Raw genomic sequence first — 24,171 nt, forward strand, 5'->3', positions numbered from 1 at the left:
AGTTTCTTCAGCAGGCGCTCATGGGGTACCTTGTCAAAGGCTTTTTGGAAATCCAGATAAACTATGTCAATGGGGTTACCTTGGTCCAAATGTTTGCTTATCCCCTCAAAGAAATGTAGTAGATTTGTTTGGCATGATCATCCTTTATAGAAACCGTGCTGGCTTGTTCTCATCAGTTTATTTTTTTCTATATGCTCATTGATACCTTCCCTGATCAGTGATTCGACCATCTTCCCCGGAACTGAGGTCAAGCTCAACGGTCTATAGTTCCCCGGGTCACCTCTCGATCCTTTTTTGAAGATTGGTGTAACATTTGCTATCCTCCAATCTTCCGGGATTATCCCTGTTCTCAAGGATAGGTTGCAAATATGCCTGAGTAACTCCGCTATTTCGTCTCTGAGCTCTTTCAGTATTCTCGGGTGGATCCTATCTGGGCCAGGAGATTTGTCAATTTTTAATCTATCTATCTGCCTTAGAACGCCTTCGAGGCTTACCTCCATGCATGATAATATCTGTCTTCCACATAATCCACCCCTTTCAGCACAAGCTATAGGGCTGCCAATGCAGTCTGGTGTGGCAGGCCTGAACAGCAAAGGAAGCTGCAACCACAGCCTTGATCCCCAGAGCAAGAACTTCAAACTGCTTTTTCAGAATGATATCCACCTTGTGATCCTGAGCATCTTTCAGCATAAAACCACCCTCACTCGGGAGGGCTGTACGTTTGGAGACCTGAGCCACCGCCAAGTCCACCTTAAATTGGTCAAAAAGCTGCTGGAACTCAGGTGCCATGGGATAAAGTCTAAACTTGGCCTTGGCAACCCTCAATGACCCCTCTGGAGTCTCCCACTGCTCCGTAACCAGGGCAGCAATGTCCGGATATGATGGAAAAAAGGAGCTCTGAGCATTAAGAGCCACTCATGACGGTGAATTGGGAAGTGGAGGTTTGAGCTTCCAGTTTCAATTCTTTAATAGCATCATGAAGTGATGGACATAAACTGACTTGAAGAGATGGTGGATCCGAGGGTTGTTCCCTGGTCAATAGCCAGGGAGCCTCTTGACTGCCGAACCCAAACAGGGAACTGGAGTCATCCAGGACTGTATCAGAGCCCTGACAGAAAAGTGGCATGGAGTCTGACCTCCAATCCAGCCAGTCTGACTCCGAAAGGTCATTGGAGCCAAGGCCCGGCATGCTTAATGAGAAGCAGACACCGGAGGAGAGAATGCTCCCTAGGCCATGGCTGCATGCACGCAGGCTGCCTTACATCAGAGAGGTTTGCCAAATGAGACTTACAAATTCTGGGGAGAAGCCTTGTGCAGGGGAAGTAAATGAAGCTTGCAGAACCTCCAGCTGGGCCCTCGTGGGTGCCACAGACTTCAGGTTACTCCGCTTTGTGTCTTCATGACATTGGAGCTCCAGACAGGGCTTTCTACCCATTTCTCAGACCAAGTGGTTCACCAGCCCTGAAGGACATGGATGGGCTAAGCTCGAAGCTCCCGCTCCTCCCTCGTGCTGTGGCACGCGATACACAGGCATTCCTCCGCCAGGCATCCAACACAACTTTACAAGAAATGGTGTCAACATACCCCGAGGAGTCCATCCTTGTCGATTGATATCAAAATTGAGGGGTTCTGAGGCAGATAGAAGCTTCTGAAAAAAAAGAATGACTGAAATCCACGATAGCTGCCACCAGTAAAATCACAAAAAAACGGCCTGTGGAGACTTATTTGAAAAACCAAAAACACAGAAAAAGGGGTTTGGGAGGTGGGAGACCTGAAACCTTACCCCAGAAATCCTCAAAATTGAGATTTTTTTGACCCATCCTGATTGCCCCATAGGAAATAATGGGGATCTACTCACAATTCTGTGAAGGTGCTTGTCAGTTTTTCTGTTCAGCTGGAAAGGATGTTCTAACTCATATACTTCCAAATCTGACTCCAAACAAGAAATCTTTGGGCTTCCAGTCGGACTGACCCCGACCAAGAACCCCAACCCCATGGAACCTCAAAATGCAACAGGGGGGAGGAGGGGCAATACGTAGCCGGTGCCCTGATATCCCAAAGGTTCTTACACAAGGCGCCCATAGCTTATGGTCAAGCCACTGAGAAACTCAGAAAGCAAGCTGGCTCCCAGGGAAACAGACCCCCCAAGCCCTGAAGTCTCACAGCAGGCTGGCTCCCCAGGTCTACCCGAAGGCTTGTCCTGCAGCAGAGCCCGTGTCCTTTCCCAGGCAGAGAATCCCCAAGTATGGGGTCTCAGGGCACCATAGCCTCTGCAAAAACAAACAAAGCTGAAAGGAAAAAAAAAACTAAGTAAAGCAGATCAGAAACACTTCTGCACAACAGTTTGCTGACAGAAGGAAAACTAGAGGGGGCACTGTGTGAGGTGCTCAAAATGTAAGTATTCACATTTCTGCAAGTCCCAGTTCACGGAAATGGATTGATCAGCATATGTACTGACTCCTGAGTAGATGTAACAGAAGATAAATTAATGTTATTGCTGTCCAGTCCCAGGCTAAATAAAAGACAATTTAAAGAAAGACTTCAAAATCCCTTGCATTTTTATGAAGCAAATTCTATTTCTATTGGTTCTTCAATCTACTGGGGCTGTAGATTAAAATTAATTACCCACCTTCTGGAATATGACAGGATAAAAGATATTCAATGTTAAGACAAGTTCACCTGCTTCCACTAAATCAGACTGATTTTGAGGCTTCTTTCCCAGTGCATGAGATTCCTGGGAGAGGAAGGAGAGAGAACAAGATGTAAGAAAACCAAAGCTCCCTGATTTGCTGAAATTACATGGCAGGGAGGCATTCACCTAGATCAGGGGTAGGCAATTCCAGTCCTTGAGAGCCACAGGCAGGTCAGGTTTTTAGGATATCCACAATGCATATGTATGAGATGGATCTGCATGCACTGCCTCCTTGAGATGCAAATCTATCTCATGCATATTTATTGTGGATATCCTGAAAACCCGACCTGCCTGTGGCTCTCGAGGGCCATAATTGCCTACCCTTGATCTAGATGAATGCCACCCCTGCCCTGACCCTTGCCACTTCACCCATCCATACTTACTTCCTCTTTACAGCAATTATTGCATTTACCTTCTCCCCCTCAACTCCCTCCCTTCTTTCAGCCATCCAAATCCATTACTACTGCAAACACCAAAATGATCCCTCAATAAAACATAGTTACTCCTTAGTTTGTACTTAGATTTATTTTCATGTTGGATTATGGCTCTGTATTTCCTTAAACAAGTTGTTATACTTGTGAAAAAGTTATAGTTAATAAAAATAATTTTTTTTAAAAAAGCATAGTTACTCACCTGTAGGTGTTCTCCAAGGACAGCAGGGATATATTCTTACACGTAGGTAACATCATCCACAGAACCTGATACAGTCAAAAAGTGTGCCATCCATCACTTTAAAACTAAGACCGTCCATACCGCAGATGCGCTGGTGCCTTCCCACCCAATGTCAGCAGGACCATCAGTTCAGTAACAAAGCTAAGAAGGGGTGTCCACCAAGTGGTTAGAGCTGCTGCCTCAGCACCCCAAGGTTGAGAGATCAATACCAGCCTGTTACTTTTGACTTTGGGCAATTCACTTGGCAAGAACAGTTGAGTGGTAGTTCTGTGAGGTTTGGTCCGATCCAAATAGTAAGCAAGAACACATTTACAGTCCAATGTATGAAGTGCTGTTTCACCAGGGTGAGCATGTGGTCTTAGAAAGAAGACAGGTAGAACTATGGACTGGTTTAGATGAAATTCTGAGATGACCTTCAGGAGGAACTTTGTTCGGATGTGTGCAAACAACTACCCTATCACGTAGAAAGTTGTGTAGAATGGATCTGAAATGAATGCTTGAAGTTCACTAACACGTTGTGCAGATGTAATAGCTACAAGGAAGACCACTTTCCAAGTGAGATGCTTGAGTGGTAAGTTGAGAGTGGGTCAAGTGAAGATTATCACATTAAGGTCCCAAGGAACAGGAGGCAGCTTGAGAGGTGGTACAGACCTTTCATGAATCTGGAAAGTAAAGAATGTACAGATAATGGCGTTTTGTCCAGTAGTGTATGAAAATCACTAATAGCGCCGAGATGAACTCTGACTGAAGTAGTTTTAAGATCAGAGTTGGAAAGATAGTCTAGAACTGAAGGGAGAGGAGAAGTGATCGGATCTAGCAAGTGGAGATTACACCAGACTGTGAAGCGAGTCATTTGAAACAATAGTAGTACTGTGTGGAAGGTTTTCTAGAAGCTTCAATGATGGCTGACACTGGTATAGAGAGTGCAAAATCATCTACTCAGTGGGAGAGAGATATCATGCTGTGAGTGCTAATGAACATAAATTGGGATGCGTCAACAATGTCGGAAAGATTTGAAATGTGATGGGCTCCTGTACACTGAGTTATAGGAGGAGAGGGAACCATGGTTGATCCTGAATATTGGGGTCCATGTCAATAATGTGAAGCCAGGCAAGCCTGTGCATGGCTACTGAGAAAGCAGTGACCCTCGATGAAAGCTCAAAGGCATCATAAGATGATTGAAGAAGGTGTGTAATCTGAGTTGGGCCAGTGTCGCGATGACTTCCTGGAACTCCAAAAACCTGTGCTGAGAAAGATCTTTAGCAAAGCCAGGCAGTATATCAATAAAGTATTTGAAATAGGTAGTAAAGATGAAATTATAATTCAAAACTCTGGATGCCATCATAGAATTTTGATATAGGCGACGGCCAAACTTATCCATGGTCCTGCCTTCTCTTCCAGGAGTAATGGTAGCATAGACCCTGGAAGGATTAGTCCGTTTCAAGGAAGATTCCACAAGCAGGGACAGATGAGAAAGTTGAGTGTTCTCCAAGCCCTTGCAATGTACAGTTCTATACCTTGATTCCAGTTTGCCTGGAACAGCAGGAATGGAATAAGGAGTTTCCAGGTTCCGTTTGAAAGTCTGGGAAAGAAGCCTATTGAGAGGGAGTTTGAGAGACTCCGCAAACTTGATTCTTCTAAATACTCCTTAGAGTACTTAGAACCAGAATCCAATTTGAGATCAAGGTCTTCAGCCATCTGATGGAGGAAGGAGGAAAAAAATAATTGATCCACAAGAGGATGACCTCGAGGCGCCTCGAGTAGAGAACGAAGGAAAAGCTTCTCTGGAGTATTGATATCCAAGCGAATAAGCAGGCGTGGATGAGTCACTGGAAGAAGCAGAACCCGCAGGTTCTGCTAAAGGTGTCCTCGATCGAGGCGTTGAGGCTTCGAAGAGCTGGTATGCCTGGATGAAAGAGGCTCGTCTCTTGAAGAGGACCTGCGCCTGGATGAGTGCCTCAACCGGCGATGAGAGTGATGCTTGGAAGCAGGCCGCGCTCGAGGTGACTTTGTCCTGTGCCTCATAAAGGGCAATGCCTTATGTGAGGATAAAGGGCTGGAATCTTTAGATTGAAGACGAGACACCATAGAAGACTCAGTTGATCGAGGTATCTCTAAGCACTCCTTGTATGGAGTGTGAAGTATCCAGACCTGACACTCATAAAGACTCAACTCCTTGAATAGAGTGTGTAGATTCAGCTCGAGGCACAGGCAAGGACTCGACTCCTTGTGAGACTGCTGAGTGCCCAGGCTGGACTGCAGGAGGCAGAGTCGAGACAAGAAAATGTTTGGCAAGTAATTTACCAAACTCCCGCTCTAAAACAGAGTGGATGGTAGCCTGCAATTGTGTATCCGAGTCTTTAACTGAACACTTACTAAGGCTAAAGGCTCCGAAGACGAGGATGAAGAGGAAGATGTATGCTTCACCTTGGAGGAGTGCTTCTTGTGCAGCTTAAGCACTACCACTGGAAGCATCTGCTGAGGTATCCGACCTGAGGGAAGCACAGGAGTAGACTCAGCTGATGTCATTGAAGACGAGGACTTTCCAAACGAGGAAGGCTTGATGAGAGTTGAAGCCGAGGTCGAGGTGGAAACAAGCTTGACCGAGTCAGAGGTCAAGGTCGAGACCAGAGTGGGGGAATCCATTCCAAAAATCTTCTCTACTTGAACTCAACAGCGTTTAAGGGCTCGAGGTTGAAGGGTAGCACAGCACAGCACGACTCTGGGCCTGACCATTGCCGATGTGGGTCAGTGAGGTAGATCGCACGCTGGCACTGGCTACACTTCTTGAAGCCCATGACCGGCCAGGACATAAAAGGATAAACAGCCGCAGCAAAATCGAAACCCACAGGCTGAGGGCACACAGCAGGCCCCGCCATCACTTGACGAAAAAAACACGAAGAATTGACTTTTTTTTAAGACGAAAGAAAGAAATAACAGCAACACGAAGTAAAGAAATAAGCACGAGCCGCAGTGAGAGAAGACTCGAAGTCAAACTAAGTTCAGCGCAGAGTGTCAAAGACAGACTTCTCGGCTCCACAGAAAACTGAGGAGAAAACCTACGCTGGGCGGGAAGGTACTCGCACATGTGCGGTGCGGCGATCACAAAACTTCTAAGGTTTCTACAAGCAAGTCTGCTTGCGAGGCTGTCCGCATCTGGGCTCTGTGGATGATGTCACCACACATGTGAGAATAGGCTGCCTGCTTGTCCTGGGATAATAATGTTTAGGACCATATTTCATTTTTAAGCATTCCACTCAGGGTTTCTCTCAAATTTCTTGTACTTCCTGCTAGCAAGTCTGTACTGTATTCCCTCATGATTTATGCAATTTTATGGAGAACGGTTGGCACCAAAACATTATTGCATTGGAGTGTTTTACAAAAATAAACCAATAATAGTGCTGAAACAAGCCACAAAACGTGATGAGCCAAATCAGCTCCAAGAGCCTAGGCTACGCATCCAAAACCTCACAATGCTCAGTCTAACCCAGTCTTTTCTCAACCGAAGCCAGAAAGTGCTTTAAGGGCACTTGCCATAAAACAATTTCAGCTGGTCTGGCTTTTTGTTTCGTCTTTAATAAGGGACATCTGAAATCTTTTACTTGCAAAAAGGTACAGCCAAGAGCTTATCTTTGCTGGACTACCTGTAATTGATCTTGTAGTCTAAGTCCAAAATGGCTACACAATGAGGAATTTGGAGAAGAGTAAAGCTTACCAGTTCATAGGCAAATGTCTCCTGCCTGGAGGTACGGTCTATAATTAGGTTTTCCTCTCGATCCTCAAGTATCTTCTTTCTAATTCTGTAATGCAAATAAAACATACCATTTATACTTTCCATCAATGGTTTTGCCAAGCATTCCAAATTTAGCTGCATTATTTGATAAGCAACAGAAATTTATGACAAAGTCAAGTAAATTTGCTCTAATTTTCTTTCAAACAAAAGGAAAGAACTGAGAGATATCCAAAATAGTGTCAGTCAAATAATCAACAATAAAACCAAATTAACTAAAGTATACCTTTAAATAAACAAAATACATGTAAGATTCATGTGGGTTGCTAAAGTCCATTGTTGCTGCCAAATTATATGACAAGTGTGTCTACTACTAGTCCACTGTTAATGCCAAACCATATGAAGAGTATCCAACATGTTTCAGCATGATGCCTGCTTCAGGAAACTTGGAAATTATGAAACCAATGCGACATCAGGGCAGCATAAAGAGCACACAACAGGGGAAGGAAACTTGAAAGGCAAAAATGAACAGAGAAAACAAAACAAGACTAAAACTTTTAAAATATATCCAGCATCAAAATTAAAGCAACAAGTTCACTTAACATAAGTACCCAAACATTTTTTAATGAAATATTAATATACTGTATATTACCATCTGACCCCTGCCAGAAGGGAAGATTTGGTTTTTACCTCAATCTTTCTAGTAGAAATGCATACGAGTCTTGACCAATGGGTTATTCTCCTTTACTCGAGAGTTTATAGAAGACATCTATCTTTAACTCTCAGCTCTGCTTCCTCTCTGGGCTGTGCCTCATCTCTACAGTTCATATCAAAGCAGTTCACAATTTCTATAAAAGAAGAAATAAGGAGGGGGGTTATGAGGTACTCTCCGACCAAGCCATTTCTTTTCTGCTCTGCAACAAGTCAAAGACAATAAATCAATGCCAATATAAATATAACTGAAAACAAGGGGGAAATAAACAAGCCACCTACCTGAAGTGCAACCAGCACTCAAATCTCTCGCTTTTCTCACTAAAACAGGGAGATTAGCACTCTTCAGAGCTGTCTCACAACAGATACCAATATCTGGAAATATACAACATGTCTGAGACAGTAAGCAGGCTAAATGAAATTAGACAGATGGCTATTTCAGCCACTCTCTTACTGACTGTGGCTCTGGCTCCAGATAAAGACTGGATTCTTAAACTTTTCTTTAAAAATAGAACCAGAGACTTCCTTGGCTTCCATAACCAAATTTTTCCAGATGTCTCTAAAGAGACTCAAAAGAGAAGAAGGGAATTTCTAATGTTGAAACCAGGTATGACCCAGATTGTGGGTTTATTTTTCCTTAGATATCCTTGTATCATACTTTGAAATATGTGTTCTTTGAACCGGCTCATTTGACGGTTTTCCTTTCCACGAAGCGCCTTGAAAATGGAAAAACATCTGTGTCCAAGAAATAATTAGCTCCTTTTCAATATCAGATAATGTGATTGTTTGCTTGCCTTTTTGTACTTTAATCACTCCAATTCTTAAGTCTTGGATCCTAATTTTAAGGACTAGTGTGTGATTAAATTGAGAATTATTTCCTATTATTGTTCGGTTTATTTTCTGGATTGAAAATAACTTTAATATTATGTTTTCTTAATTGCACTTTCTGTACAAGATGATATGCTTGTTAAATAATGTGAAAATCTCTAAATAAATAAATAGCAGAAAAGGGATTTTGGAGGTAGAGGAACCTAACTCTAACTCCAGAAACCCTCAAAACTGGGGGTTTTCAGACACACACCCTCCCGCCTCCAATTTTCCCCATAGGGAATAATGGGAGTACTCACTGTGACTTCTGGTGCCTTGTCAGCTTTTATCAGCCTGCCTGCAGGGAAAGGATGTCTGCCTCAGAGATAGCCTGCACAAATCCACCAATGAAGATCTTCTGGCTGCCGGCAGGCAGACCTCAACCATGGACTCCCACCCCCTAATGTCCATGTGACATGCCAGGGGAGAAACTTCACAGCCTGATCCCTGATACCCAGAAGGTTATTACACAGGGGAATCCACAGCCTGCACTTAAGTCTCTGATAAATCAGTAGGTGAGCAGCTCCCAGGGAAACTGACCCCAAGCTCCTGAAGGGACATCCAAGCAAACTGGCTCCACTGTATCCTTTCCCCAGCGGAGTAAGCCCATGAAGGGGACTTCAGAGCACCGAAGCCACGCAGAAAGTTAAAGGCTGATGGCAAAAATACTCAAAAATAATAAAAAGAAGCAGAGCAGAACACATCTTTTGAGTTTGTTTGCAGAAGGAAAAACTGAAGATAGCTGGGCAAGATGGCGACTTAATTGGACGCCCAGAAGGAAGCTCCGGGTGAACAGAGACATCGCTAGTTTGTAGCGATGGTGAAGAGGAAGGGAAAGCCGCGTGCTTACCCAGATGAGCCGGCTTCCTCTCCGGTATTGGCACAGTGCACACTGGAGGGTTTCCTCCTGACAAAAGGGGAAAGAGATGTTTGAGAGTAGGAGTATGTGTCGGAGGATTTGGCTCATAGCACTGACACCACACTAAGTCCTGAACAGCGCAAGACTCCCTCTCAGCCTTGCGGTGGTGTACAGTTTCAGGTGGAGAGTGAAGTCTTGGATACCGAAGTGGTTATCGGGACTTACTCTAATGCTGGGATGCTGACTTTTTCTCCACCTGCAGTAATGGGACACCCAATGACGGAGCAATGTGTTGGAGCGTAAGGGGGAAGCTCCAAGGTGAGTTCTCCCCTTGGAGTGGGGCCTGGAAGCTCCGGGGCTTGGGCGCTGGAATTAGAGTTATCCCAAGGCTGAAGAAGAGACCTGAGAAGATAACATTAGAAGAGGTATGGGATGCTGTAAGTTTATTGGAAGCTGAATTGACTGCACGTCTAGATACTGTGTTGCAAATTCCAGAATTGGTACAAACCCAGGTAAAGCAATGTTGGGACTTAGTCACTAATTTAGAGACACATCGAGCGAACATTTGAGACAGTACAATCTAAACAATTGGCTTTGGTTAAGGATAATTTGAATATTCATCAAAAATTGGAGAGGCTGGAAAATTATGAAAGTAGGTTGAACTTGAGGTTGTTGAATTTTCCACAATCCCTTATGTTATCACCTATTGAGATGCTGAAGAAGTATCTAAGAGAAATTTTGCAAATACCGGAGTCAATACCTCCAATTACCAAAGCTTTTTATGTGAACTCAGGAAGTCCTCTGGACAGTTATTGAGTCAGTATTGAACACAATGGAACCTGGATGCAAGAATTTAAGCTGAAATTAAATCAGGAAAAGACAATTCTTTTTTGTATCCGCACAGAAGATTAACTTTGAACCAACAATAAAGATCAACTAAGTATTATTTAAAATAAGCTCCACAATTAAAATTCTGGGAGACATTTTCGATCAGTGTTTGGCCATGAAAACTCAGATAGACACAGTGGTTCAAAAGAGTTATTAAACTAAACTAAACTAAACCTTAGGTTTGTATACCGCGCCATCTCCACAAGCGTAGAGCTCGGCACGGTTTACAGGGTTAGGTTGAAAAGGAGCTACAATGAAGGGTTATAGGAAGATAAAGAGGGACAGGGTACCAAAGAGCGGGAGGTGTTAGATTTTTGAAAAGAGCCAAGTTTTCAGGTGTTTGCGGAAGGATTGGAGGGAGCTTGAAATTCTGAGCGGGGATGTGAGGTTGTTCCAGAGTTCTGTGGTTCTAAAGGGGAGGGATGTTTCTAGTTTTCCTACGCGGGATATACCTTTTGCAGAGGGGAATGATAGTTTCAGTTTTTGGGAGGATCTAGTGGAATTAGGGTTAGAGGAGTTCCAGAAGAGTGGGATAACGGGAGGGAGGATGCCATGTAGGATCTTGAAAGCTAAACAGGCACATTTAAAGATGACTCTGGAGTGAACTGGGAGCCAGTGAAGTTTGGACAGGAATGGGGAGACGTGGTCGAACTTGCCTTTAGCGAAAATAAGCTTGGCCGCAGCGTTCTGGATTAGCTGAAGTCTATGGAGTTTTTTTTTAGTTAGGCTTAAATAGATGGAGTTGCAATAATCCAGTCTAGAGAGGATGGTGGATTGAACAAGGACGACGAAGTGAGAATGATGAAAGTACAATCTCACTTTCCTCAGCATATGAAGACTAAAGAAGCATTTTTTACCAAGAAGTTGAGGTGGTCATTGAAGGAGAGAGAGGAGTCTATGATGATGCCAAGGATTTTGCTTGAAAACTCAAGCTGAAGAGTGGAGCCGGAAGATAATGGGATGGAGGTGGGTAAATAACCTAATATTGGGCCGAGCCAAAGTAGTTTTGTTTTGGACTCGTTCAATTTCATTTGTACAGAATGTGCCCAGGAATGAAGGTTCATTATACATGCGGATATGTTCTCAGCGAGGTTAATGAGGTTCGAGTCAGTCTCAAGGAGGATGAGGATATCGTCAGCATAGGTGTAGAGAGTTTCCAGGGGGGATAGATGAAGGAGTTTCAAAGAGGACATGTAAATATTGAAAAGGATAGGAGAGGGGTGAGCCTTGTGGGACTCCACTTATCGGCTTCCAGGGAGGGGATGAGGTACCGTTTATGTTAACGGTGTAAGAGCGTAAGTGTAGGAATTTCGAGAACTAGTTTAGGACTGTGGAACTTATGCCTATTTCAGAGAGTTGGAAGATTAGGATATCATGATGGATGACGTTGAAAGCTGGGGAGAGGTCGAATTGTAGAAGTACCGCGAATTTGTTGCGAGAATGAAGTTGTTGTACCTTAGAGATTAGTGAGGCTAATAGGGATTCGGTGCTGAAGTTGGGTCTGAAGCCGAATTGGTGGGATAGGAGAATAGAGAATCTTTCTAGGTAGGATGAGAGTTGAGTGGATATGATGGATTCTAACATCTTGGTTAGGAGAGGGATATTTGCTATTGGACGGTAATTGGAGGGAATAGAGGGGTCAAGGTCGGACTTTTTCAGTAGAGAGGTTAGTGCAATATGTCCCATTTCGGAGGAGAAAAGGCCCGATGTTAGAGCAGCGTTTATAAGTTTGGTGAGGGAAGCGATGGCCTGTGTAGAGATATTCTCAAATAGGTAGGAGGGGAAAGGATCCAAAGTACATTTGCAAGTTTTTAGTTTGAGGCAGAGTTTGGAGACTTGCAATTCGAAAACAAGCTCAAAAACGGTCCAGGATCTATCGGCTAGAATGGGATTAGAGACAGGTAGGGAAGGGTTGAGGTCAGTAGAGATTAGGGAGTTGTAGGAGACTGTAGGCGGGAAGGAGCATCTTAGGGTGGTAACCTTTTCATTGAAGAATTTTGCAAGGGCATCTGCTGATAGAGACGAGGGGAGCAAGGATGGGTACTTTTTTGTAGTTAAGGAGCGCCAAATGTTAAACAACGCACTGATCTGATTGTTGGATCTGGAGATTTTATCTCCAAAGAAATTCTTCTTGGCTTTTTTTAGTAATGAATTGTAAAGTTTAATATTGACCTTCCAGGTCTGTCTATGAGGGGGATTTAGATTTTTTCCATTTGCGCTCCAAAGTGCGATATTTCTGTTTCAGCTCTCTATGGAGCGGTAGATACCAAGGGGCCTTTCGGGGGTAGGAGATGGTTTTTGTGGATATTGGAGCGAGGGAGTGATAGATGGATTCGGAGAGGGAGATCCAATTGCACCAGCAGGATTCAGAGTCTGTAGGCTTAGGATTGGAGGAGAGTTGGTTGAGAAATTTGGACCAGAAACGATTACTCGAAATTTGCTTGCGGAAGGTTATTGAATGGGAGGAATGGGATGGGGGTTCAAGGTGTGACATGAAAATGGGGAGGCAAGTAGCTCCTAAGAAGTGGTCAGACCAAGGGACTTGTTCCCAACGGGTGTCATCGGTTGAAGTTTTGAAGGCAGTAAGGTCGAGGAAAGTGGTGAAGTCTAGTGTATGTCCTTTTTCGTGGGTTGGAGAAGAGGTAGGTGAGGGGAAACCTAGAGAGGTAAGGAAGTTGTTAAATTCGATCGTGTCCTTGCTGTTGGTGTCATCAAGGTGGAGATTAATATCACCAACAATCAGTAGTCTTTGAAATTTAAGAAAGGCGTTTGTTATAGCCTCAAAGACGAGATTGGAAGAGTTGTTCCAAAGGGTGGGTGGGCGGTATAGTAATAAGATGCCCAATGGGTGAGTGCGGAGTTCATCATTGACAGAGACAAGCATATATTCTAGAGAGGCGCGAGTGCCCTTCTCAAGGAGCTGGACGTCAAAGAAAGATTTGTAGAGCAGTGCCAGTCCGCCTCCTTTTCGGTTGGATCTGGGGGAGAAGAGGCCTTGATAACCATGGGGGAGGAGTTCGTTTTGTGTAAAAAGATCATCTTTGGCGATCCATGAATCCAGGGTCGAACTCATCTAGAAGGTCCTTCAAGATTTGGGTCTTATTGCATGCTGATTTGGCATTGCAATAAAGAGTCGGGACTGGGGTGAGAGAGTCAGAGACAGCATTGGGAAGATTGGCTGGGGGCAGTGGCTTTAGTGAGTTTAGGTTGACTTTTCGGAGATTTTTCTTGAAAGGGGGAATTCTGGTGCGTATCAGCATGGGGATTCTGAGGCCAGGGCAAATATTATTGGTGTTTGGTGGGTCGAGTAGGTTGGGGGATGGGGGTATCAGACAGAGGGAAGAATAGAGAGGTGAGCAGAATAGGAGGAGAAGGAACCAGAAGAAAGGATTCATGGCGGGGTTAGGGTCGGATGATTGGTATGTGAAAGTCTGCAGCAGGGGGGGATTAGTGTGAGCTAAGGAAGGGGCAGGGGACTTAATTAGGCTGGCTGAGTGCATAGTCAAGAGTAGGGAAGAAAGGCGAAACCTTTGGCAGTAATACAGTTTGGCACTGAACAAAAGCACAGATAGTAATAAACTTAGGCAACTAAAACAAGAGCATGGACAATAATAAAAAATATTGAGCTAAAACAAGAGTATAGACAGTAATAAAATAAACCCTGTGGAAACTTTGTACTGTCAGATCCTATTTTGACACTACCGCTTTTACTCTCTTAGTCCAGATATTACTTTTGAGTATTTTAGATTATTGTAATGTTATATATTTGAGGACTGCTAAGAAAAATTTGGCTAGACTGGCTTTGGTACAAAACACAGCTGTAAGAATGATCTACGGCCTGAGGAAGTACGATCATGTCACTCCTTATTATCGCGAGTTCCATTGGCTCCCTGTGGAGGCCTGGGTGATTTTTAAATTAGGCTGTTTATATTACAAAGTAGCTTTTGGTGCCGCTCCTTTATATCTTGCTGAAAGATTTGTTATCATGACTAATGAGAGGAGTAGGAAAATCCATGCCTTATTTACGTTCCCTTCTGTAAAGGGTTGTAAAGGTAAGAAACATCTTGGGAATTGCCTTTCTTATCAGGCTGCTTCTCATGACAAAGATTTCCATCCTCTATTGATTAGATCTATATCTTATAAACACTATTGAAAACTTTTGAAATCTTTTCTCTTTTCTAAATTTCTGACTAACTAAATCTTCACATCCCATCAACATTGTATTTTCTTATAGCATAATGTTTTGTAAACTGCACGGTTATGCGGTCTAGAAATCTGTTATTATGTTATGTTATGTAGTACAAGAACAGAAAGAGGGAGCCAATTTTGATCTTACTGGCTTCCTTGAAGATTCTAGATCGGTAGTGACTACAACTACCCTCATTGCATCTTTTGCGTTGGAATATGATAGGAATTGGATTCTTCAGTTATACCGTATTTTCATTTTAAAGATGTTCAGTTTCTGGGACATTCAGTGATGATTTTTCTTGACCTTTGTAGGGCCACACAACTGCGAAGAAAGGCTTTTTTGGCCTTTAAATCCCAGGTGTTGGACCTCAAAGGGACTTTTTTTCCTGCAGTTTCCATGTAAATGTATTGTTAAGATGTCTGATAGTATTCTTGGAAGACCAAGTAGCTGCATGACAAAACTCCTCCAAGGAAAAAAACCTCTGGACCAAGTCTAAGAAGTAGCCATCGTTCTGGCTGAATGGTCATAAAGTTCTCCGCCAACCGCTTCCCTGCCATCAAGTAAGCATAAAAAATGTCTTCCTGGACCCTTCAAGGCTTTGAATGCTGCCATACGTTTGTCGCGTCCCTTGAAGAATACAAAGAAGTGATCTAAACAACTAAAAGTCGTTAGAAACCTACAGATCGCGGAGAATGCTACACACTTGTAAGAAACAAAGTGAAGAAAGCTCGCCTCTCCATTCCTCCTCCCAGGAAGAAGGAAGGAATTTGTAAATCAGAAATAAGAATCCCTGCCGTACAAGGCCTGAAACTCAGAAAACCGCCGAGCTGAAACCATGGCCACAAGAACACAGTGTTCAATGTCACAGCCTTTTAGGGTCTCAAAAGACAAGGTTGAAATGGAGCCTTCTGTAAACTGTGAAGAAGTACCTTAAGTCTGTACTCCGGACAGGGCTTCTTAAGAGGTCCACGAAAATACTGTACTCCTTTTAGGAACTGAACTACAGGAAGCTGAGAAGTGAGCGAGATACCTAGCCCTTGTAACAAGCTAAGATTGCCACTTGAAGCTGAAGGGAATTGAACGCTAAGCCCTTAGCAAAACGCTTGTGCCAAAAAAGAAAGACTATAAAACACAGAAGTCTGAAAGGATGCCAATGTTGAGAAGTACTCAAGAAAGGAAAAGCCTCCAAATGGTAGCATAAGCCACAGGTGAAGACGTCAGTATCACCTGGAGAAGAGAAGAAAAAACCTACTTCGCATAACTCTTAAATGTCAGCCATGACTTTTCAAAAGCTAGGTCGTAATACCAAAGTAGGACAAATATCCATGTTGATTGGACCCTAGGTGAGTAAATCCAGATATACCGTGAATCTCAGTTTGGCCATCGAAAGACTCATCAGATCCGCATAGCAAGGACAGCGCAGCCAATCTAGAGATTCTCTGATTTCTGTGCCCTGAAAGCGAGCTTGAGATGGCAAATCCATTCAATCATCAGCCAGGGGAAAAGACTTTAAAAAGAGAAACCAGAGGCGAGAAAGAAGCAACGTTGCTACCCCCCTCTGACTGCCACTACCTGCGTCTGCTGAAGAAGCTAGGAAGCTTTGAATTTCGAGACAAGGCCATGAGGTCTAGTTCTAGGAGATCTCATCTTTATACAAAGAGCTGGAACGCCTGAGCGAATAGTTCCCAATTTCCAGGATATAGAAGGTTTACTACTACTACTACTACTATTTATTATTTCTAAAGCGCTGAAAGGGGTGCGCAGCACTGTACATTTTAACATACAATAGACGGTCCCTGCTCAGATTTTGTGGTGAGAAAGTCTATCTAAACCCTTTTCCTGTCCTGTAAAATGATGCGCTGACAGAAGAGGAAGATGAGATTCCACCCACTGAAGTAGAACCATTACTTTACTCGCCAACTGTAGAGAAATACCACCATCATAACATTGTCCTAAAAGGCCTTTATCGTCATTCCGGAAGAATGGTCTGAAACTCCTGAAACGGTAGCCCGATCATGCTTCAGTCCAGAAGAATGAACAAGTACTGAGTCTCCTTTTAATACCAGACTCCTTGCACTGAGGATTGAAGGCACTGAGTCCCCCAACCCGACAGCCTGGGATGTTTGGTGACTATGAGCCAGTCCTGCAAAGACCGAGGCATGCCTTTGAAAAGATTAATCTCGCTGAGCCACCAAATTATATTGAGTGATGCTTGAGGAGCCTACTAGATACTACAATTAGAGCCTTGAGATACTGGGAACCACTGGAACAAAAGCGACTGCGGTAGCAATCTCATGTGAAAGATAGGCATGAACACAAGCAATGCAGTAGCTGAAGTTCCCAGTGGAGTCACCACCATAGTCCTATAACCTGTTCAGAATCCCATACTCTTGTTCTTGGTGAATGTCTAAACCTCCATAGACTCACCCTTCGGGATCCCTGAGAGAGACAAAAAGATACCCGTATGAAACACAGGGTACTCTCATGCCACTGACATCACTGTGCAGCAATTTGCCTTCTACCGACCCATAGCAGCAAAAAAACGAGATTGGGCGGCTGAGCACAGTGCAGAATCTCTTTCTTAAGTACCATGAGGTGTAACAGTACAGTCCCAATTAAAGTAGTTAAGTCTTTTCAAATAGAGAGAGAGGGGAAACACACACATAATCCCACATATTTAGACAAATTCAACATACTGCACAACAACCAATCAGGCTTCAGACCTGGTCACAGCACAGAAACAATCATGGCCTCGCTACTAAACCACCTAACTCCCTCCTCACCAAGGTACCAGTGCCATGATCCTGCAACAGGACCTAAGTAGCGCCTTTGACCTAGTAGATCACACCATTCTTTTGAACTGCCTAAAAGCCATAGGCATCACAGGAAACGCTCACAATTGGTTCCAGGGATTCCTCAGGAACAGATCCTACCAGGGATTCAAAGATGACAAACTTTCCCATAGCTGGAATAACAACTACAGATTACCCCAGGGTTCCCTCCTATCCCCGACCCTCTTTAATATCTACCTAAGTTCATTAGGAAACCTGCTACAAAGCCTAGGGCTCATCTTCTACATTTACGCAGACGACATTACTGTAGTGATTCCTCTAACCTCCCCAACGTCACAATACATCAACTCCTTAACCAACACCCTAAATCAGATAGAGCGCTGGATGATGGCCTTCAAACTGAAACTCAACACAGAAAAAACCAACTTCTTCCTGGCATCCCTCAACGAAAAGATAAAAGAAAATACTATTCACTTACAGAGTCGAGAATACAAAATTGACCAAACCATAAAGATACTGGGGGTAACCCTTGACAAAGACCTAACCCTGGAAAATCACACAAACCTACTGTTTAAAAAATGTATTTCGGTTCTATGGAAACTTCGCACTATTAAAAAATTCTTCGATGAAAAGTCCTTCCGTTTGCTAGTACAATCATCCATCTTAAGCATTCTAGATTACTGTAATATCATATACCTAGGTGCTTATAAAAAGAACCTCAACAAACTGAGATTAATTCCGAACACCACGATCCGATTAATCCACGGTTTAAAAAAATGGGAACACATTACCCCTTACTATCAGAAACTCCACTGGTTACCTGTAGAATCCAGAATCATCTTCAAGTTTGCTTGTATTTGTTACAAAGCTCTCTTTGGGATGCTTCCAACTTACCTAATCTCCCAGTTCTTTCTCAAACGTTCCAACAAGAGCACTCGCAGAACAAACCTATTTAATTACCCCTCCCTGAAATCTTACCAATACAAAAAGTTTATAGATAGAATGTTATCATTCCAGGCAGCTAGGCTGAACACTTGGCTTGGAAAACCCATACTTGAGGCCACTACATACGCAGGCTTCAGAAAATCCCTGAAAACTCGATTGTTTAACAAATTTTAAATTCCTAACCTCCTCTTCCTCGCTAGGCACTCCTCTCTACCTTGCCTCCCCAATTCTAGATTTGAAACTAACTCTTACCCTCTCTCCCCTTGCATAACATGTCCTGACAAAATGTATCTTTATTGTAAACCCCTTGTATCCCATGTACTGTAAAAATGTATCTTTACTGTAAACCGATTTGAACTTCACGGTATAGCGGTATATAAGAAATAAATTATTATTATAAGGTATATCACCGCAATAGTGGCAAAAGCTGTTGAAACACTCCCGTCGCGTAGAACCCCGAAAACAGGGAAGCCGTGAGATACAGTGACCTAAGTCAGCTGCAAAATAAACCCCGTGAAAGCTAACGCCGGAGACCCAAGCATGTGTCTGTTTCATGCCGAAATGAGCCAGCTCTATCAAAAGTGCATTAAAAACCTAACCGGAGCCAACCATTAAAATATTTTTCCGAGAGAGAGTATCATTGAGTAGAGAGTACTATTGGGTGGGAAGGGGTGGGTGTGGAGAGGGACGGTAAAGATTCACACTCATATAGATAAGTGGGGGTTTATTGATATTGGAATTTGTCTTTTATTATGTATATTAATAATTGATGCATTATTGATGTCTTTTGATGTTGTATATATTGTATTTGATGATACAATAAAAACTGTTTGAATCTAAAATATTTTTCCCACTGTCATGGCATAAAATGCTTAAAATGAACATTGGAGAGAGATTATTAAATGCTGCTTCGTTCTCCTCAACTTAGGAAAATAAGCGCACGCCTCTTGCGCTCATTCAGGAATCGGCTATGTAAAGAACACACCCGGAGCCGTCCAAATATTCACCTCCACCTGGCTGCGGGAACTGCCAAGCAGAGTACACCTTGGGGAGAAATCCCACTACCACTGTGGCACTGCTGCCAGAGTATGAAAACAAGTACGTGCCTACAACACGCGGGAAGGCACCAGTTCCGTCAACGGAGCTCTATCTATATACTTGAAACCCTTTACTGAATAAACTTCATACAAATGTAAATTTACTTGTCAATCGCTAAACCATTTCCACAACTCTATAGAAGATAGCGTTTGATAAAAAACATTCCTTCTGTAGACTCACACCGAACCCGCAGCCACAACCACAACCAGAAAAGAAGTTCAAATAAAACATATACTCACAACTCCACCTGCTGGTACATATGTGCTATTCCATTGGGCTCTGGATTCATATGATGCTGTTGCTAAGGCAGAAAGGTTTTTCTAGTTCTCCAGCCCACCTTTAACCTGAAGTATGCAGCCTATGTGAAGTTAGGGGGAGATACTTCAACATTTTTGTGTCTGTGCCTCACCCCACCCCAACCTACAAATACAGACCTCTACACTCCTCTGTAGAACAAGAAGTTGTTGAAGTTGGTCCCAGGCCCAGGCGGGGCAACAGCAGGCCTGAGCTAGTGCACACTTACAGGTTCCCTCCTCCTTTTCACCAAAAGCTTCCATTTATTGCCTTATGAACGAGGTCAGAGGAAGTAACAACAATTGTTAAATGGGATCTGGGGCTATGTGCCCCCTTCCAAGAGGCTCCATTCACCACTGTGGACTTTGTTTGCTGAACCAATCTCAGAGTTGTTCCTTTAAGAGTCTCTGCAAGTCGGGCTATTTTGGTTCCAGTGTGTAATTAAGAAGGTGCCTTTGTAGCGTACCCTGACTACTGTGACAGTTGCTTTCTGGCTTCAAGAAATACAACCCCCAATCACTGTTCCCTCTAAGCTGTGCGCTTGTGCGTGCACACACAACTTGCCGAACCCGCACACACAAATTAAAATAGTGCACACAAAAAAAATAAATTTTTACCTAAAATGATTGCCACTGCTAAAATGAAATGTTGCAGAAAACCAGCTGTTCTGATTTTCCATTTATCACATTTATTGAAGCTCTATAATATAAATTTGAAATAATTCACGTGATTCCATTATCTTTGGCAGTTGAACTTGACACATCACGTGCCCCATAGAGCCATAGCCTATGGCCCATAGGATATGAAACACTTCCGATTCTTTGACTTCCTGAAGTTCCGCCATATTGTTTATTTCGTGGAATCGTAGTGTGCAGCGTGGTACTGCAGTTGTATAACTGTATTCATTTATTAAATTGCAACCAGATATAATTCTTAAAATGTCTAAACCATGAATGGTGAAAAGTGTAAAACACAAGAGAGCTGCAATAGCTTTTAGGTCTGAATGGCTTGAAGAAATTGTTGAAACGGAGACACCGGAATCTCGAAATACAATGCATGTTAGACTGTGTGAAATATTTACCTATGATGAAGACTATGGAGTTGTGTGTTGTTATTGTCAAGATGCCAAAGCAACTGGAAAATTCTCTACTGGAAAAATATGGGATGATGTTTGGAAACTGGACTTTCTGAAACACAATCTATCAAGTAAATCTCATACCGACAGTATTAGGAAACTCAGAAGTAAAAATCCGAATTTAAGAGGGGGACTGGTTAACATGTTGCTTGAAAGCCCAACCAAAAAAGAAAACAGGCAAATTAGTAATGAACGGAAGCATTCCAGTCCTGATGAAATTAAGGTTCTTGTCAACAGTGTTGTGCTGGCCATTAAGATGAATATCTCAATGCTCTCTGTTCAAGATATCAATAAGCACATGGCGAAGTATGTTAGTATACCTGATAGCTGGAGAAGCAAAAACTATGCGTTTGAATTTCTTGGAATTATCAATGGCATCGTGCAAGATGATTGTATGGCAGACATTAAATTAGCAACGTATCATACATTAACTTTTGATGAAAGCACAGACATTTCTGTCAACAAGTACTTAATACTCTACTTTAAGTATTGGCCAGTCTATTCAAATGAGTATAGGACATCATTTGGTGGGATGCTACAGTTGGAAGCATGTGATGCTACATCAATAGTAACAGCAATTAGGGAATTCTATAGGAAACATGAACTTGACCTGAATAAAATGGTTATGTTCACCTCTGATGGTGCCTCTGTTATGTTGGCAAAAAAGATGGTGTTGCAGCACAGCTGAGAAAAGACATTCCACATTTAGTGCAGCAACATTGTGTTGCACATTGGGAAGATTTGGGACTTTCTGATTCATAGAAAGAAGTAAAATTGATGAAAGAAGTAGAAACTGTAATGAGAACTGTGTACATGGTGTTCTGTCGGTCTTCTACTAAACGATGCAAATTTCAAGAAATAGCAGATGCATCTGAATGTGAATCAATTGCTTTCAGACCTCTGAATGAAGTACGCTGGTTATCTAGACACTTTGCACTTAAAGCAATTATTCAAAATTATGATCCCCTGTTAAAATATTTTGAAGAAGACAAAGATAATGATCCTATTGCTATACTGCTATAAGAAGCTGAACAGTCGGTTTCGTACCCGGCAGACACGCGTCCATGAATTTACTGAGGGTGCTCGCAGTGCTACAACACCCTCGAGCCGTCTCTGATAGGGCACTCATCACTAGCCTGGACATGGAAAAGGCGTTCGACATGGTCTCTTGGCCACATCTCTTTCGGACGCTTGGCCGCTTCGGGATCCAGGGGGACTTTCTCGCATGGTTGCTGGCTCTGTATCACCAACCCACATCGCAACTTTTAGTGAATGGTGGAGTTTCTGACCCATTCCCTTTGGGTCGGGGCACGCGACAGGGCTGCCCCCTTTCGCCCCTTCTTTTCCTTCTCTCGCTTGAGCCTTTGGCAGCTCGAATTCGTCAAGATGCTCGGTTGGAGGGTCTTAGGGTGGGTAACAATGAATTTCGCATCAGTATGTTCGCTGATGACATGCTCTTATATGTTACTAATGCAGACCGGAACATGCCTATTCTGATGTCCATAATTCGAGCCTATGGTGTATTCTCGGGTTTAAAAATTAATTTCGATAAGACGGAGGCTCTATTGTTAGGGGGTTCGCCAACGGAGCCTTGGTGTAGAGGCCTTGGAGTGGGTATCGCCCCGGGAAAGTTGAAATATCTCGGCATCATGCTTTACCGAGACCCGCGCAAGTTATACGAGGCTAACATTTCTGCCACCATCGGACGGATTAAAACTCTCTGTCTTAAATGGCAATCGCTGCCTCTCTCGCTCTTCGGGCGTGTGGCCTTGGTCAAAATGGTGATGTTCCCGAAATTGCTCTACCCACTGCAAACCATACCTGTTTGGATTTCCTGCTCGGATGAAAGCGCCTATCAATCCATCATTTGCGCCTTCGTGTGGAGGGGGAAGAAAGCACGTATTAACTCAATTAAATTGTCCCAGAGCCGAGATCGAGGGGGATTAGGTCTGCCCACTTTGCGACTTTACAATGTTGCCGCACTCCTTCGATGGATTCATGAGCAATTGGTATCTTCGCGTCGTTATTCCCCCGAATCTTTACTAGAGGACTGCTGCCTACCTTGGTCCTTCTCTTCCTTTCTTCATGGAGTACGAGGAGGGGACGCGAGGCCCCGCTCCGCTATTTTGCCTTTTCTCCTTCCTTTCAAACGGGCGTGGCGGTGGTGGCGTACTCTCCAGAACCGGCTGCCCTCTGTATCCCCGTTTCTTTCTCTTCTACGTAACCCTGATTTTGCTTCTGGAGCGGGGGGCCTGGCGGGACTGGGGGACCGCACTGCTCGTACCACAACTGTGGGTGATGTCTTGGAACTGGGAGGGGGGGAGTTTCCCTCCTTTGCACAACTGCGGACAGCTTGGCGTATTCCACCCGCGCATATGTACACTTTTTTGCAAATTCATCACTATTTTCACTCTTTAGTACGTGCTCACGGGGATCGATGGAGATATGGCCCTTTGGATCTGGTTTTCCTTTCCACACCTACTGCTTCTAACAAAATTTCTACCTGGTACAAGGTGGGGAGAGATAGCTCTGGGGAAGGATGTCTACATATTTTGGGGGGCGAATGGTCTACTGAGCTGGGGATGTCTGTTTCTGTACACGATCTCAGGCTCCTTTTTCAAACTCTTTATTTGCATGTGAAGGCTGCGGGCCTGCAAGAAACACAATATAAAATATTGCATCGGGCCTATATCACTAGAGCCCGGGGCTATCATATGGGACTGTGGAGTGTTGACATCTGTTCCAAATGTAACTCTCATAGGGGTGATTATGTCCACTCGTTCTTTGCTTGCACCAAACTGCATTTCTGGGACTCTGTGAAGCTCTGTTTGGAGAACGTCCTACAGTGCAAGATGGCTTGGAACCCTATTGCACTGTTGATGGGAGATGTTACTGATCTCAAACAGCAAGGCATGGACTTTCCCGCTCATAAGTACCTGCTACACGCGATCCTCGTGGGCAAACAACTCATCCTGAAATATTGGACTGCGGAGGAGGTACCGACATACAATATGTGGATATCCTGGATGCATCTGCAAGCGAGCTTTGAACTGGACACTTATGCATCCCGACACCAGGCTCACTGGAAACTCTATTGCTCATTCTGGAGGGCGACCTTAACCCAGGTTGCCTAGACACTTTGAGGGTTTGGTTCATGTTACTTTCGCTTGATCTGCCATGGGTTCGAGTGTCAGAGCATTTGAGTATTTGAGTTTTTGCATTTTGCATACCTATACGCCCTTGCTGTGAGTTTGACAACAGCGAGTGTGAACCTGTAAGTCTGAAGAGCTGAATGGGGA

At 43.6% G+C, this 24,171-nt stretch overlaps 1 protein-coding gene across 1 annotated transcript in view; it reads right to left on the bottom strand.

Moving 5' to 3' along the window:
- SNAPC3 (small nuclear RNA activating complex polypeptide 3) overlaps nt 1-24,171 on the bottom strand; it is a 107,454-nt gene that overhangs the window by 78,146 nt on the left and 5,137 nt on the right. The window contains exons 3-4 of the mRNA XM_033919136.1: nt 7,080-7,164; nt 2,630-2,734 (exon numbers count right to left, since the gene is read on the bottom strand). Coding sequence (XP_033775027.1) covers nt 2,630-2,734; nt 7,080-7,164 — 190 coding nt within the window. The remainder of the gene's footprint in view (nt 1-2,629; nt 2,735-7,079; nt 7,165-24,171) is intronic.

Source organism: Geotrypetes seraphini, chromosome 1 (genome assembly GCF_902459505.1).
Source record: "Geotrypetes seraphini chromosome 1, aGeoSer1.1, whole genome shotgun sequence".
Classification (NCBI taxonomy): Eukaryota; Metazoa; Chordata; class Amphibia; order Gymnophiona; family Dermophiidae; genus Geotrypetes; species Geotrypetes seraphini.